Source organism: Suricata suricatta, chromosome 14 (genome assembly GCF_006229205.1).
Source record: "Suricata suricatta isolate VVHF042 chromosome 14, meerkat_22Aug2017_6uvM2_HiC, whole genome shotgun sequence".
In the NCBI taxonomy this organism is placed as follows: Eukaryota; Metazoa; Chordata; class Mammalia; order Carnivora; family Herpestidae; genus Suricata; species Suricata suricatta.
In genome coordinates, this window is record NC_043713.1 from 60,721,612 (window position 1) to 60,738,322 (window position 16,711).

Below are 16,711 nucleotides of genomic sequence, written 5' to 3' on the forward strand. Positions count from 1 at the left end.
CTCCAAGCTAGGTGTGTAGCCTGCTTGGAATTCTCTCCTTTCCTCTCTTTCTCTGCTCCTCTCCCTTCTCTCTCTCTCTCTCTCTCTCTCTCTCTCTCTCTCTCTCTCTCACACACACACAGTCTTTCAAAATAAATAAATAAGCTATTTTTTAAAAATCTAAGTACTGGGGCGCCTGGGTGGCTCAGTCAGTTAAGCTTCCGACTTCGGCTCAGGTCAGATCTCACATTCGTGGGTTCGGGCCCCGCGTCGGGGTCTAGGCTGACAGCTAGCTCAGAGCCTGGAGCCTGCTTCCGGTTCTGTGTCTCCTTCTCTCTCTGCCCCTCCCCCTCTCATGCTCTGTCTCTTGCTGTATCAAAAATAAATAAAACATTAAAAAAATAAAATAAATAAATAAATAAATAAAATCTAAGTACAGTATCACTCTCAAATACCAGCTACCCAACTAGGAGGACATTAGTTACTTGAAATAGCCTCTTCCTGCTTTTTTGTTATGACATTAGCCAAGTAACTAATTTTGACAGAAATGTGCTTTCCGTGCTTGCACAAACCAATCAGTAGCAAGGACACTAAATCATGACTTTAATTCAAAATAGTGTAGGGGCGCCAGGATGGCTCAGTTGGTTGAGCATCTGACTTCAGCTCAAGTCATGATCTAGGGGCTCGTGGGTTCGAGCCCGGCATCAGGCTCTGTGCTGACTGCTCAGAGCCTGGAGCCTGCTTTGGATTCTGTGTCTCCCTCTCTCTCTGCCCCTCCCCTGCTTGCAATTCTCTCTCTCCTTCTCAAAAATGAATAAAAGTTAAAAAAAAATTTATCAAAATACTGTAAATCTAAACAGAAGCTTTTAGAGCCCTACAAACATGATTCTCTTATTTCAATTAATAGTTAGCAAAGGAGGCAGAACCCACAAGAAGACATCACGCCTTCCATGAGTCAGCAGTATACCATCTTACACTTAGTTATTATCACAACCAATATGTTTAATACTATAATAACTCTATGAAGTCGTTTCATCATCCCATTGCAGAAATCAAGACACTGAGACTCAAGGTGACAGCACGAATTAGTCCATGGCAGAAGTTAAGATCTGACTCGACCATAGCACACTAACCCAGGATGGTGGGCCACTTATCAAGAGGTCATTCTAGGAGGGCACGGTGCTGAAGAGAACCCTCAGCACAAGCTTATAGGAATGTACTACCCGCACACCTCCGGGCAAGCGTGGCCCAACCCCCAGCTAAGTGGAATCTGATGCCAGCTCCACACACAGTCAGCTTCAGATGTCGGCCTGACTCCTGGAATATGTTTCTGTCTCCATCTAAACATGGTTGCGCATGGCATTCTTGAGTCTAGCACCCCAGCACGAGTGACCAGAATGGGGACCACGTGTAAAATACGTGGCAGATCTCCTTCTGTAAGGATAGCTTTCCTGTGCTGAGCTTTAACAAGAGGTACACTGGCGTGAAGTAGATATTTTACAAACCATGTCAGAAAGCACTAAGAGGCTGTTCAACTTCTGAATCGTACCCACTCCCTCACCCTGTGATAGAATCAGGCACTGTCCCCACTCAAAAGACAGAACCACCATGAGTACTGCATTTGACATTACTGACTGCTTTGCTTGCAAATGTGCCTGCTGGGCTCAGGGGCTGTCAAAACAGCATTTTCTTCTGCTGCTGAATTATGTTGGCCCAAAAAAAAAAAATTCTGACAAGATCATGAAGTAAAAGAAAACTATAATCAATACAGACCTGGAATTGCTACAAACTGAACAAAAAACCCAAACCATCACCTGACCTGAAATGAATTCCCCTGCTCTCCACCTTGTCCCTCCTTAACAACCAAAAGGAGCCATGTGAACAGGAGCAAGACAGGGAGGCCTGGGCAGTGAGTGTGCCTGGCTCCACTGTGAGCCTGTGGGTTGTACCCTCCCCACCTCCCAAGCCTCAGCCTCTTGTCTATCAAGGGGGCTCCTCTCAGCTCTAGAATTCTAAAGAGACTGTGGCAAGGGCCAGGAGGAAAAACGGATCAGCCACCAGAAGCAACCTTTCTTAACCTGCTTCAGGGCCAAAAGAGAAGAGAATAAAGCAACAGTTTTATTTCTGGGACTGCAACTACTTCTTCCAAGTATTTCCTGCAAACTCCCACCCCTTACTGCCAGCTCAGCACCTTTCTGTGCCTTCTGCAGCACCTGGGCTCATCTTTGGACACAGTGATGGTCACTGCATTGCACATACATGCGGGACACGAAGAGATAATGTAAGCGTGAGATTCAGAGATACCAGAAAGACAAAATTTTTAATTTGAGAGCTTTTTAATTTTGTTGGGAAAAGTAAGCATTTTTGAACAAAGACACATACATTCACACAACTTCCTTGAGAAACTTCTTGCTAACTCTAAGGAACAGGAGGCAAGAGAGCAGAGCAGGAAAGAGAATGAGCTCTGCCCAGGCAGTAAGGTCATGTCCTGGCATGGCCCAACCCACCTTTTCAGCACCATTTCCAAGCCCCTACCCTCCTGCCAGGCTGCTCTCGTCACTGCCTTGGGACATGTCTTGCTCACTCCCGATAATAACAATCTACGTGTATCTAACACTTAGGATACGCTAAGCCCTCTCTGGAGCATATATTAACTCATTTCACTTTCACATACACATGAAGCAACCAAAGCACAGAGATTAAGTAACTTGCCCAAGTTCCTCTAACTAAGATGTGGCAGGCCCAGTACACAACCTCCAGAACCTGAGCTCTCAACCAGTATACCATATTCTTCCTCCCAATAGCTCTGCCCCGAATGAAACACCCTTTCCTCCCTGCTTTTTACTGGGGTGAGGGTTAGGTTTACCTATGCCCTCAAGAACAGATAGGATGAGACTGGCTAGAGGAAACCCAGAGGCAAAGGTTCTCCCATGTGAGCAGCCTGCTGCTTCTCCTGGATGCTACAGTTGAGGACACATCTGACCCCCTCAACTGAAAGGCCCAGGCATCTCTGTGCAACCTGTCCTTAACACTCTTCAGTGTCACCCTCTGCAACACCCGTTCATGGAGAGACAAGTCTTCCAGTGGCTGGCCAGAGAATGTAACCCTGCCGAGAAGAGGGAGAGAGGGAAAGGTCATAGTTCTGGAGGACCAGGTGCACTGGATACACCAACAGAGGGTAAAACCAGGCCACTTACCCAGTGCTTCTGGAAAGCGCCTCACGGCTGGCATAACTGAAACCAAAGGAAGGGACTACACAAGGTCAGAGGCAGGCAGCTGTAGGGGGAGGGGAGCGAACTGTCATTCCTGTTTCCCAGCCATCTCTCCTAGCCACCACCCACATCCATTTTGAGGGATGAGAGCTACTCAACTTCACTGGCTGCCAGGCCCCTCCCCTCTTCAACAGCCCAAACCCTTGCCTATTCTTCAAGGCCCAGACCAAGTTCCACCTTCTTCTCAATGTCAGAGGATCTTTCCCCCTGTACTCTATTATTCAGCTGGCAGACATCCAGCATACAGTGGACAGACCAGGATTCCTTTGTTCTAGGCACATGCCATTTTTCTCCCTCACTGAGCTCCTCGAGAGCAGGGCTAAGAGGAGGTGCCTGTGAGTTGAGTCTTAAAGGACAAGAAATTACCCTGATGTAGAAAAGGGACAGGGATACCCATCAAGAGAACCAGGGGTGCAGAGCATGTTTAGGGGATCCCATGGCAAGTGCAGAGCGCAAAGACTGGCAAGATCAGACTCTGAAAGAACATGCTAACGAGTGTGGATTTTTAAATACAGAGCTCTGATTCCCGAATTTAGCTCCAATCTCTGAGAGCAGAGCCTGAGCCCTGAACATGTGCACCTCTCTTGCACCCACTGCCAGTTAAGAACCATGTAGGACTGAGGACAGACTGGTGAGGAATAAGAAACTACCAAGGAGTCCAGTACAGGTGGCCCGCCACAGATGGATGGCTTGAACTAAGAGAGTGGTAGAGGGGGTGGAGAAAAGACCCTAGTTCAGTAGAATCTGGCAAGTGGCTAGATGTGGAAGGAAGAGGCGAGGTGGGCTTCCCCAGGTTCTTCCCTGGTGGCTGAGTAGACAAGTGGATCATTAACAGAATGAAGAAGGCAAGACAGGAGAAGCATGAGGGCTTATGGGGGCACAAGCTTGGACAACTACAGGTCTATGTGCCTGCCATTCACAGGGAACCTCTCCAGGCTCTTAGATACAAAGTCCGGATTCAGGAGAGGTATCTTGGGGTCCTCTAAGCTTTAATCCCCAACTTACTGTTTCAGTAAAGAAAATAGAAATGCCTTTTGAATATTCAGTGACACTTTTCTATGGAATGAGAATATTTCCAAGTGACCTGGTGCAATACAATGCTAATTTGACAAAGTCTTCACAAAGTTATAACAAAGCCAGAATAGGTCCACCAAGTACACTGAGACCAATGTTTTTGTTCTAGTATATACCCTAAGAAAAAGTCCCAAATGTTACAACAACCAACTCCATCCTCTTTCCCAGGGCCTGCCCCAATTTTCTTTTAATTTTCTTTTAACAGTTACAATGCATACCATTAAGGGAAGTTGAAATAGCCCCAACTTACTGGGATTTCACATTTAGGATTTAAAAAAATACAATGTTTTTCTCAATTCCCTAAAACCCAGTGGAATCAGGACATTTATATCAGCATAACATCATAAGAAAAACTTCCCTCACTTTCTGACACATACTTACCAGACATATTTACTGCTCTATCATGTTAATTACCCAACTTCAGAGAACATAAACTTGTATTCAAAAGCAAACCAGTTTATTGCTTACGAATTCCAAGGAAAGAACTGTTATTAGTGACTCCTCCTTATTCACCTGTAGTTATGGACTGAGATAAAGTATACCATTGTGGAGTTCTGACTGATCATCATTTAAATAGCATTAAAAGGTTGCTACAAATCCTAATTCCTCATCACAACAGTTACACGATAATAACCAGTAAAGTATAACACAAACACCCTTCTTAAATCCACACTTTCCCCACTGAGAAAAGCCCTTCTGGGAAGATACTCAACTGGAGGGCTCCTATGGGAGATGTGCGCAATTGAGAGGCTGAAAAGAAATGATCAGACTGCAATCAATTTTCTTAGCCACACCTACAGGTTTCACTTTTGTAGCTATTTCCCTTCCTGATAGAAGCAGTGGTTACAATCTGGTTGTTGCCATCAATGCTGAATTTTCTGCTTGCAAATTAAAATGTATTTAATGTTTTATTAACACTGTCATTCTTAAAAAGCGTTCTGAAAAAAGGCTAGTCCTTTTGGCAAATGCTTTTTGAATTAAAGACTTTATCATACTCACTTTGCCTAAAATAAGTTCTTGGCCAATATATGCAAATCACTCTGCTTTCAATAATATATTTTATACTATGAGCATTCAGTCCATTGTTACAAAGAAATCTTCGACTCTGAGTGTCCTGGAAAATAGTTTTTGAGGAAATTTAAGTTCTTTAAGATGTAATTCATCTGCTTATTCAGCATGTTTCTTTCATCATCAAAAACCCCTTTATTTCCACCCCCAAGTACTGATCAACATGCATCAATTTGTTATTGTTGTTGTTTTTAACTAACCAGCTTAAACATGGACTCCCAGAGCCAATGATCTGAGTCATGTAACCAGTATTCCTCTACTGAATTGAGAGAATCTCCATCCACAACTCCAACCTATATAAGCCTCACAATTCTATTATTTGTAAAACAAGGATGATAATATGCTAACTTTAAGTGTTATGGAAAAGAATTTATGTAAATAACCTAGCACTTAAAAGTACTTAGGAGTGCCTAGGATAAGCATTTGACTCAGGTCATGATCTCACAGTTTGTGAGCTCAAGCCCCGCATCCAGCACTGCACTGACAATGCAGAGACTGCTTGGGATTCTCGCTCCCTCTTTCTTTGCCCCCTGCCCTCTCTCTCTTGCTCCCTCTCTCAAAACTAAACACTTAAAAAAAATTAATAAAAGTACTGAATGTTACATGTTCTTTTCTTTTTAATTTTTTAAATGTTTATCTACATTTTGAAAGAGAAGGAGTACGAATAGGGGAGGGGCAGAGAGAGAGGCAGACACAGAATCTGAAGCAGGCTCCAGGCCCTGAGCTGTCAGCAAAGAGCCTGATGCGGGGCTTGAACCCCCAAACTGTGAGACCATGACCTGAGCACAAGTCAGCCACTGTTAACAGACTGAGGCACCCAGGTGTTCCATACATGTTTTTTTTTAAGCTCCAATTTTTGGAAACACAAAAATAATTTGAAAACCATAGGAACTCCCCTCTCAGACCCCTGGAAGCCTGGGAACTCCAAACTAGGTCAACTTGGGTAGACTAGGGGATACCAGGATGAATTAGGTCAAGATTCCTGCCCTTGAGGAACTCAGAACTCTGTAGGAAAGGCAAAACACAAATGTGATTGAGACAAGTGCTCAAAGAGAAACATATGTGGTCACACAAAGGAGGAAACAACTCGTTCTGAAGGGTTATGGGGGAGAAGGCCTCACAGAGTAACTGGCATTGGAATTGGATCTAGGACTTCCATGGAAGGGAGGAGAGACAAGGGGAAGGTAGCCTTTCTCAGGTAGATCCAAACAGCATATGCAAAGAACACCACATAGCAAGTAAGAAAGAGCAGGGGGCTCTGTAGTCACAACTTGAGTGAGGTCACAGCTCACCCTCCCTAGCTAGGAAAACCAAGGAATCCCTCAGCATTCCATTTCCTCATCTACAAAATAGGAATAATAATGTCTACTTTTCAGGGAGGATTAAACATGATCATGAATGTGAACTACAGGGTAGCACAAAGTAAAAGCTTTAAAAAAAAAAAAAGTAGTTATTATGATTTGCAAGGGTAGTGGGAAAACAAGGGGCAAGAGGTGAGGTTAAAGAGATTACTTTCAGCCAGCCTAGGAAGGGTCTTGCATGCCAAATAAGAAGTTAGGATTAACTGCTAAGGACCATAAGATCAAAGAGGTTTTCAACAGGAGTGAAAGGATTAAATATTTGCTCTAATAGACGAACTCTGGTGTCCAAGAAGGGGAGTCAGAAAAGGGCAGTATGTACTTGGAAAGTCATTGGAGGATGAGGGTATGGATTCAGGTAATTTCGGTAAGATTAGGAAGGAACGCATACACCCAAGAACTCTCTCTAAAGTAAAATCCACAAGGCTTATTGGGTGATTGCATTTGGGGAGCAAAGAAATAAGTAACAGTCCTCTCATCATCTAGATGACTGGGTGAATGGTGGTGTCACCGGCAGAAAACTGATGAGAAGTTTGGAATCTGCTGACTTATTTTGTGCCCACTTCCAATCTAGTTTTATTAAGTTAAACGTCGTCTCCAGCCCTTAATGAACAAAAGAAAGGAAATGTTTCCAGGGAGGAAGGGCCCTGAGTCTGTAACTCCAAGTTCAATGTCTAGTTCCACCAAGCACCGCTCTGCTCAAGAGGAACCCCATCTCTTTATCTCCTCTCAGGAAATCAGCTCCTGGGCCTTTTTATTTCCGGCCCGGTGCAACCCGGCAGCACTACCGGGGCGCGGGCTCACAAATCTTGACGAGGTCGGGTCCGGAGGGCGCCGGCAAACATACTCGGAAAAGAACTAGGCCAGTTTAGCATCTGTAATCCTCACCAAAGGAGCCATTTAACAAGGAGGCACCCGCTGCATTCAAGATACAAAGTACCAAGTTATTTTTATAAACTTTGTATGGTTTGAGTTCGAACGATTGAAGCCAATCCCCCCCCCTCCAAAATAGCACTTTTGCTTCAGCAAGGAGATCCGGATAACTAGAAGTGGTAGGTTGAAAAGGAGATGGGAAAGGAGAACCGCGCCGCAAATGCGGCCGACCCCACGCCTTCCTGGAGTTGGAACTTGCCCGCTGTGTGACTCTGCAATCACAAGGCGACAGTTTGCTAGGACCCAACGCAATTTCAAACGACCCACCAACAAACTGACCTAACTTTTGTCGCCCGACTTCCTCCTTCCTTCCCCAGCCCAAGCCTCCCGGCCTCCCGGCCTCCGGAGCTGCGTCCCGGCCAAGAGAGGCACCAAACCCAGCGCTTTGCGGCCCAGGGCGGGGCGGCTCCGTGGCGCGGGCTCCCGGTCGGAGCTCCGGCGCTCGGGCCTTCCCCGCGGGCTCCCGATTCGGGACCTCCGGGCCGGACCCCCACATCAACGCCGCCCCGGGTCCGGGAGGCCGCCGCCGCGAGGAGGACTCTGCCCAGTTCCGGGCAGAGGGCGGCGTGGACTCCCCGGGCCGAGCGGAGGGGCCAGCGGCAGCTCCCAGCGCGGCCTGGCGCTCCCGCCCAGGCTGCGGCCTAGACGGCCCCGTTAGCTCCCTAAGCCCGCGTGCGGTCCGGGGGGGGGCGGAGCGGGGCCACGTAGGAGCGGAAGGCCAAGCGGCGGCGCCCGGAGGAGCCTCGGTCCGCCGCGGGGACGACGAGTTCGGGACGCCGCACCCCCCTGCCCGGCCGGCGCTGGAGAACGGCTTTTACCTTCATCAGCCTCCTGCTGGCCGCCATCTTGGATCTGGTGCTGCTGCTTTCCCAAGATGCATCGCGACCGGCCGGGCGACTGGAGCCCCCGCACTTCCTGGACCGGGGGAGGGGTGGGCGGGGCACTCCCCGAAGAGCTAAGGTACACTCCCCGAAGAGCGAAGTACCTACTGTGTGCTGGCCACGGTGCTGGGTGAACACAGGTGAATGGGTCTGGCGGAGACCATGCCTTTACCGGACGTCCAATCCGATGCCAATTACAAAGTGTGCTTGGCACATAGTAGGCACACAATAAATAATGGCTGCATAAAATAAGATCATTGAACGATAAAGATTATTTCGGACACTGTTAAGTGCTGTGAAGCAGAGAAAACTGGGTGATGGGAAAATGACTGTGGAGACCTACTTTTCCAATGAAAGCCTCTCCGAGGAAATAGTATTAAAACAACAGCTAACACTGGAACCTACAGAGTGCGGCTCCCCCCTCCAGTGCTTTATTTTCCTTAATCTTTGAAACCACCCTGTAATGTGGTTACAATTAACTACCCATCTCACAGGAAATGGGAGCAAAGAGAAGGCCAATGATTTGCCCCAGATCGGAGGCTGAGCTTCTGGCTGCAGGGCCAACGATGGAAACTGAAGGATGGGATAGAGCAGCTGAGAGCTGGGAGGAGACTGTTTCAGGCAGAAGAAAAGGCACTGGCAAAGGCCAAGAGGCTGTCTGGATGGCCAGAATGGAGTAAGAAGTATTAGAGGGAGCAAGGGAGGCAGGTGACAGACCAGGACAGGAGGGATTTGGCTTTTCTTCTATGCCCTGTGAGAGACCTTTCATGAATGTGTGTAGCAGCCACATAGTCAGATATACATATTTAAGGGAAGTACTATGATCGGAGAATGGAGAATGGAGGGGAATAAACAGGGGAGTAGGGGCCATTTGGAAGCCTGTTGTAGCCAGTCAGGCAAAAGTGATGGTGATCGGGACCTAGGGTGGCAGTGCAAGCAAAGAGAAAAGTACAGCTTCAATACACATCTAGCCTTGTGAAGGCATTTTTCTTCATTCTAAGAGCAATGAGTTTCCCATGAAAGGGGAGAAGAAGAAAGAACTGGGTATTATATAGCCTGGATGGAGCCAGCCTTCCTCACAGTGTCCTGGGAGCCCAGGTTTGACATGGGTTGGGAGCAACTAGATGACAAGCCTCATGCCATCAAGGTTCTGTTTGCCTTTTGTCTCCTGCCAGGGCTGGCACACAGTGGGTGTTCAGTAAACGTTCAGCAAATGTGTGAGGGACTCCATTAGCTAGCTCCCTGGAGGCATGGGGGACTTGAAAGTCTGGCCTGGAGACTGACTCCATGATCTTACTGTAGACACTGAATCTGGTGCTACATTGGCCCAGGTCAAAGAAAGAACACAGCTTTATTGGGAGCCCTGCCCTGAAGAATTCCAAGGCGGTTGAAGAAGCACAGTGTATTCCCTCAACCTGGACATGTGAGGTTGGGAATAGAAGTTGGGGTTCAGTGAGGGCAAGTGATAAAGGCTAGCCTTTGCTATGGCATCTTCCTTTTCCCTCACCATCACCTTGCAAGATGGCTCTGTTGCAGGGGAGGAATGAAGGCTCTAAGCAGCAGAGTACCACTGTTAAACAAGCATACAGAAAATGTACCTAGTCCCAGTGGAAAGGATACCTGGTCTTCAGGACCCCTTTGCTACTCTAAAACCTTAATTGTGGCGCATGGCAGGCCTAGCTTTTGTTCATGCCAGCTCCCTTCCACTCAGCTAACTCATGTTGTTCAGACCTGGCCTTAGTGTTCCACTGCCCTGAGCTTCCCATTAAAAGTGGCCTCTTCCTCCTCTTCTTGTACTTCTCCACCTCCTCCCGGACCCCAGGCCTTTCAGATTGAACTTACCACATGCTGCTGCTTCTCCCAATTGGCACAGGTCCTGGATGCTTCCCTGCTGGGTTCAGAGAGGTAGATAACCAAGGTGGCACTTGCCCTCAAGCAGCTTGCAGCATCCTGCCCTCATCCAGCTTACACCAAGGAAAACAAAAGAATGTGGTGATGGTTTGGTGAAGTGTAGGAGCCCAGAGGAGAGGGCTGACAGTGGCCAGGGGAGGGGCTGGGGATGGAAGGAGCTCCTGGGCAGGCTTACTGTATGCCCTGCACTGGGCCCTGCACATTTATACCCACCACGAAGTTCATTGGCACCACAGAGCAGCGCTAAAATGTTCTATTTCACAGGTGAGGAAACTGACGCCTTGAGAATAGTAGCTTGCCCTTCATCACTCATAGGAAGAGGGGCTCCAGAAGTTAGACCCTGATCTGGTTCATGCTGGTAAGGCTTTGCCTTGACCTCCTTCTGCTGACCCAAAGCTTCATGTCCTACATTTCTCCCTTCCCATGTCCTGCCACACTACACCCCCTGCCTCTGCCCTTGCTGCTCCCTTTGCCTGTAATGCCTTTGTCATTCCCTCCCCACAATATTACCTTATCCATCTGACAAGTGCTGATTATTCTTAAGGACTCAGCTTACCATGGTGGCTCACTTGGGTGACCTGACAGCCTGCTATGTGCTGGGCTCCCAAGAGTGCAAATATACAAGTGTTCTTTTTTTTTTTTTAATGTTTATTTATTTTTGAGAGAAAGAGAGAGACAAAGCATGAGAGGGGGAAGGACAGAGAGAGAGGGAGACACAGAATCCAAAGCAGGCTCCAGGCTCTGAACTGTTAGCACAGAGCCAGACATCAGGCTCAAACTCATGAACCACGAGATCATGACCTGAGCCAAAGCTGGACACCAACCAACAGGTGCCCCACAAGTGTTCTATTGACTCCAATGTCCCTGAGAGGTCAGAGCTGTTATCAGCCCCATTACAAAGAAAGAAACTGAGTCTCAAGGGGCCAGTCAGCTTTTCAGCCACCTGGGTGGTCAGAGGGTCAAGCCCAAGTCTTCCCTTGGACTGTGAGGGGGAAACCAAGGTCTGGGAGACTCAGCTGACCTAAAAGTCTCCTTCTTTCCCTTCTACCCTCCCTCCCAGTCTCTCTCTTTCCTTCTGTCCTTCCTTCAGTAAATCCTATTGGGGGTACCCTGTGCTTAGTGAATGAGGAAATTTACATGGAACCTGACTACCTTGCCCTGACCAGATTGGGCACTCAACAAACATTTGAAGGATTGTCCCTGACCTAACGCAATGGTCAAATGACTGGACATAGGATCTTGCCACTGGTGTCAGTAAGAAGCAGATTAGGCCTTGTGTTTCAGGCTGCAGAGGAAGGAGGGCAGATTGAATACATCCAAAGGGAAGAGAAGTGTAGATGGCAGAAGATGGAAGATAGATCTGTCCTGCAAACTGTGGATGGCTGGAAACAGTGATGCTGCCAACAGTAACAGGGTCCTTGGGAAGGAGCAGCCATTTGTCTGAAGGCTCAGGATTACAATTACGCTCAGACTGCCAGAGCTTATGGGCCAGGCTATACTGGCACCAGTTCAGAGCCCAGACTTGGGTCACACAGGCCTAGGTCCAAGTCCACGTGTGACCCTCAGCGGTTTCATCCTCTAGAGAGGATGGGGCCAGCCTCCATGGCTAGTGAGGACTCAGGGCCAAAGCCTGCAACATGCAGGTAGGAGCAGGCTGGCCACCCACAGAGGCATACCCAAGCAGCATGACCAGGGATGCCAGGGTAAAAGGCCAGCCCAGCATGTCAGGGAGCCCTAACCAGAGAGCTAAGAGCTGGCACACAACTTGTCCTTCCCTGCCCGGGAGGGCATGGAGCAGGCTAGAGATAGCTTCAGGGCCTGGGAAGTGGAGGCAGACAACAGCATGGGGCCTCTCCAGGTACACAGCCCCATCCAGGAAGGGGCAGTACTGGGGGTTCCAGGCCTTCCCACAATTTAGAGTAAGAAGACCTGCTTAGACCTCTGCTGAGTGCCTCTCTCTCTCCCAATCTGCTTCCCACCATCTTGCTCACTCACACTCTCTAAACAAACAAACAAACAAACAAACATTAAAAAAAAAAAAAGATGGTGTGCCTGAGTGGCCCAGTTGGTTAAGAATCAACTCTTGATTTTGGCTCAGGTCATGAACTCACAGTTCATGAGATCAAGCCCCACATTGAGCTCTGCACTGATAGGGCAGAGCCTGCTTGGGATTCTCTTTCCCTCCCTTTCTGCCCCTCTCCCTGCATTCTCACTCTCTCTCTCAAAATAAATAAAATAAAAACAATAAAAAATAAAAGGAAGGAAGAAAGGAAGGGAGAGGAAGGAAGGAAGAAAGAATGGAAGGAAGGAAGGAAGGAAAAAAAGAAATCCCACTGACCCAAAAATAAGGGATGTGAAGTGGAAGCTGGGGCTACAGTGTTCTGGAAGCTTAAAATCCTCCAGTGGGCTCTCTGGATGGAGCCCTCACCACTTGCAAAGTCTAGGCAAGCTTTGCAAAGCTCTGGGCATGGGTGGCAGAGCTGAAACGGGGCCAGGACAGGCTGGCAGAGGGATGTGAACCAGATTGCCCAGGATCACATATACCATGACCACATGGTCCAAAGGTCACAGATTGGTGCTGGGAGGAGAGGTAGCATGGAGTACAGGCTGGTGATGTGGGGCCAACTAAGGTGAGGTATCTTTTCTCAGGGTCAGTGAAATCACTGGGTGTCAGGGCAATGTTTCTGCAGTTAACAGAGAGGAGGGGCTCTAATCCAAAAGTTTTCAAACTTGCTTCTAGCAGTGTGCCTCTTTATTAAGCCAAAATCTTTCCCAGAACCTAAAGAATGATACTAACAGTTGGATGTGCTCTGTTGGAAGCAGGTAGGGGCAGTGTTTCCCCTTCAGCTCTGGGCACATTCCTCCACCCCCAACAATCCCACAGTATTTTTCAGGAACCGTGGGGCCCTAAGGAACCCAGTTTGAAAACCACCCATGTAATCCATCTCTTTCATGTTAAAGGCAAGAAAGCCAAGACCCAGAGCATGCAGCTACATGGTCCATGCACTCCCTGAGCTCAGAGTTGATGGGGATGCCAGGCAGGTCACTCACTGGACAATCACTGAACAAGGTGATAAGTGTGGGGATGGCAGAAGCCTGGCACTGGGGAAGTCCTGATTTGCTCAACCACTCAACCACATTCCAGAATACCTCAGACATGCCACAGGTAGTGCCGGCCCAGGCAGCAGTTGGATGGTGACTGCAGGGCTCCCAGAGACTCACCCAAGGGTCCTCCTCCTTGGCAGCAGCCTGCCTTCCAGACCTGATGGTCCCACTCAAGACTGTATCAGACATCCAGTCTGTGTAGCTCCACCCATTGCCCCGAAGTGACAATCCAGCTCTGCCATAGCTGCCCATGTGCCCTGGCAAGTCACCTGCTCCCATCAAGCCTCAGGTTCTCCTCTGTCAAACAGAACTGTAGTGGGGATTTCATGAAGATACTCTGCCTGTGGCTACCACATCCAGGGGCCCAGCACCAGTTGAAAGGGAGGCTGTCCCTCCATCTTGCCTACCCACTTGACCTCTTATATCCACCTCACTTCTCAAAGAGAACATTTGGAATCACCATTCTCTGTGTTCTTGCTACATATCATTGCCCAAAGGCATCTATCTCCCATGGCACCCCAGTGATTCAGAGGAACCATGTTTGAAAAACATGAGTACGGAGACACCTGGGTGGCTCAGTCAGTTAAGCAACCAACTCTTGATTTTGGCTCAAGTCATGCATGATCTCACGGTTGTGAGATTGAGCCCCATGTCAGGCTTCTCACTAAGCATAGAGCATGCTTGGGATTCTCTCTCCCTCTCCCTCTCCCTCTCCCTCTCTCTCTCAAAGTAAATAAACATTAAAAAAAGAAAGAAAGAAAGAAAAACATGAGTACAGCAAAAAGGGTGGAGGTCTCAGAGCCACATGCTGAATGAACATAACATGTGGTTCTTTGAGCCTCTGTCTCCCTACCTGTGAGATGGAGCTAAGATTACCTGCCCACCGACCTGGAGAAATGACTGTGTGAGTGAGAGGGCCTGAAACACAGAGAAGCCACAGACACCATGGACAGAGCCACTTGGTGCTGGGGCAGGAAGAACGGGGAGAGAGGAGCCAGATTTAAGTAGGGCTCCCGAGTTCCCAAGCCACACAGGTGGCCTGTCCTAGAGAGGCTATGAATGCATGTATGTATGTGTGTCCCACAGCTTTGGACTCCATCAACATCTCTAATGAGGCCTGATCCTCACTCCAGTCTAAGGCATCTGCCCTGATCCATGATAGGCAGCCCAGAGTCTGGGGCTTTGGCCCTTGATGCCAGGTTGTACCTACATGTGAGAGGTAGTCAGGTTGGGTGGCCAGGTTGGGCAGTACCCTTTGTGCCCTTCCTGCCTGCCTATCCCTGGGTCTCTATCCCTCCTTTCTGGGGAGGGACTTTTCACTTATTCCTTCTCTGAAGCCACTCTCGGCAAGGACACTAATGTATATCAGATACATCCTTGCTCCAAATGGAGAGGTACCAGGTAAGGTGGTCAGAGCTGTAGAGTTTTAGGGAGTCCAGGCCTAGCCCAGAGAGTCAGGGAAGCCTTCCTGGAAGAGGAACTGCTAAGATGAGGCTACAGGACAAGACAAGGTTACCAAAGAGGTAAGTGGACAAAAACTCTTGATCCACTGGCTTGAGACTTCTCATCTGTAAAATGGGTGGTTTTGATAATGAATGGCAAGCATTTAGCACTGAGCATGGTGCACAGTAGGTTCTTGGTCTGATGTTATTTTTGTGTTGGGCAGTGTAGGCATCCCAGGCAAGGGGAACAACACATGCAAAGGCCCAGAGGCCTCTGAGGCAGGGGAATTCTTTAGATTTCCAGAAGAAGCTTGTGAGTGTCTAGGCCAACCCATGGATGGGACAATGGGAACTTACGCAGACCTTGAAGCAGCTTCCATTACACACCTGGCCATCAGCTGACAGAGTCCTGGTGTCTCTCTAATCATGGAAGACTGGTGTTATCAATACATCCATTGTGTAGAGGCTTCCCATCTGCCATGAGTCATCCGCAGTGAATCCTAGGGAGCACAAAGAGTACCTGTGCTGCCTCTACCATGGCAGCCCTGGCTGGCTTCAGCCAAATCTTTGCTTGCAGACCTCAGTTTCTCTAGCTGCAAAAAAGGGACTGGGATTAAAATCAGTGAGCCTTGCTCTGTTCTAGGGACTGTGTACTCTCATCTCTTTGAATCTTCACAAACAGAAGAAATGGATACTCAGAGAGGTCAGGGAACTCTGAGAGGTCACAGAACACAGAAAAGGTCTGCATTATTAGCCAATTTTACAGATGAAGACATGAAAGTGGCACAAGAAGCTATAAGATTATTTGACTCCAAAGGCAAGACAATCCTAACCATCTGACCACTTTGCCCCTTGGAGAACCATGGAAAATTCTCTGGCTTGCTGCATCCAAAGAGGAGGTATAGGGAGCAAGCTGGGCCCATAAGGATCTGTGACTTCACCTTTTGGAGAAGCAGGAAGCCCTGGGCATTCGTGGACCAGATAAAAGGTAGGCTGGGCCCCCAAGGCATCCCCATTCTCCCTGGCTGGCCTCCAACTCTGGGTTCTACTAGACCCTCTCGCCTTTTGCATATGCAAAGTGTGAGACCTTGCCCTGGGAGAGTGGTCTTTGTAGCTGAAATCCCGAGGTTGGGCAGATAGAGTAAGAGTGCCCATGGACTCTGGAGGCAGAATTTTCTAGGTTTCACTCCCTTCTTAGCTACTTCTGGGCAGCGTGACCATGGAGAAGACCTTATCTCTCAGAGCGTCCTTGCAAGATGATTCTAAAAATGAAAACATAGGCCAGGGCTTTGGTTCTCCAAGGAGGTCTTCTCCCTTATCTCAGCTAGCACCATGGGCAAACTATGGGCTCAAGACTTCTCATCTGTAAAATGGGCATAGGAAGTTTAAATAGATAATGCATGCAAATGCCCAGCCCAGCACTTCCAGAGGTCCTTGGAAGGGTAGGTGCCTTGGGAGTGCAGACACCAGATGCACCTCCTAGTAGGGGTTCAGGGCTCACTCCCAAGTTTGGGGGGTTTATTTTATGGTTCCCAGCCATTTAGGTCAAACAGACCACTTGAACCCATGCCAGGACTAGGCAGAATCTACTCACACCCCATCCGATCATTACCCATACATGGAGCCCAGAGCAGTAGCCCAGGCTTCCCACAGTGTCAGTTGGCCTGAAAGAGATTGTACAGTGTCTG

The 16,711-nt window shown here is 48.4% G+C and overlaps 1 protein-coding gene across 2 annotated transcripts in view; it reads right to left on the minus strand.

Annotated features, from left to right (window-relative positions):
• Window positions 1-8,596, minus strand: part of UBE2L3 (ubiquitin conjugating enzyme E2 L3) — a 52,386-nt gene extending 43,790 nt beyond the window's left edge. The window contains exon 1 of one of the 2 annotated variants that reach the window (XM_029922812.1): window positions 8,503-8,596. In XM_029922812.1, the coding sequence (XP_029778672.1) occupies window positions 8,503-8,529 (27 nt within the window). In that variant the 5' untranslated portion in view covers window positions 8,530-8,596. The remainder of the gene's footprint in view (window positions 1-8,502) is intronic. The other variant, XM_029922814.1, reaches the window with a different exon arrangement.
• Window positions 8,597-16,711: the final 8,115 nt, after the last annotated feature.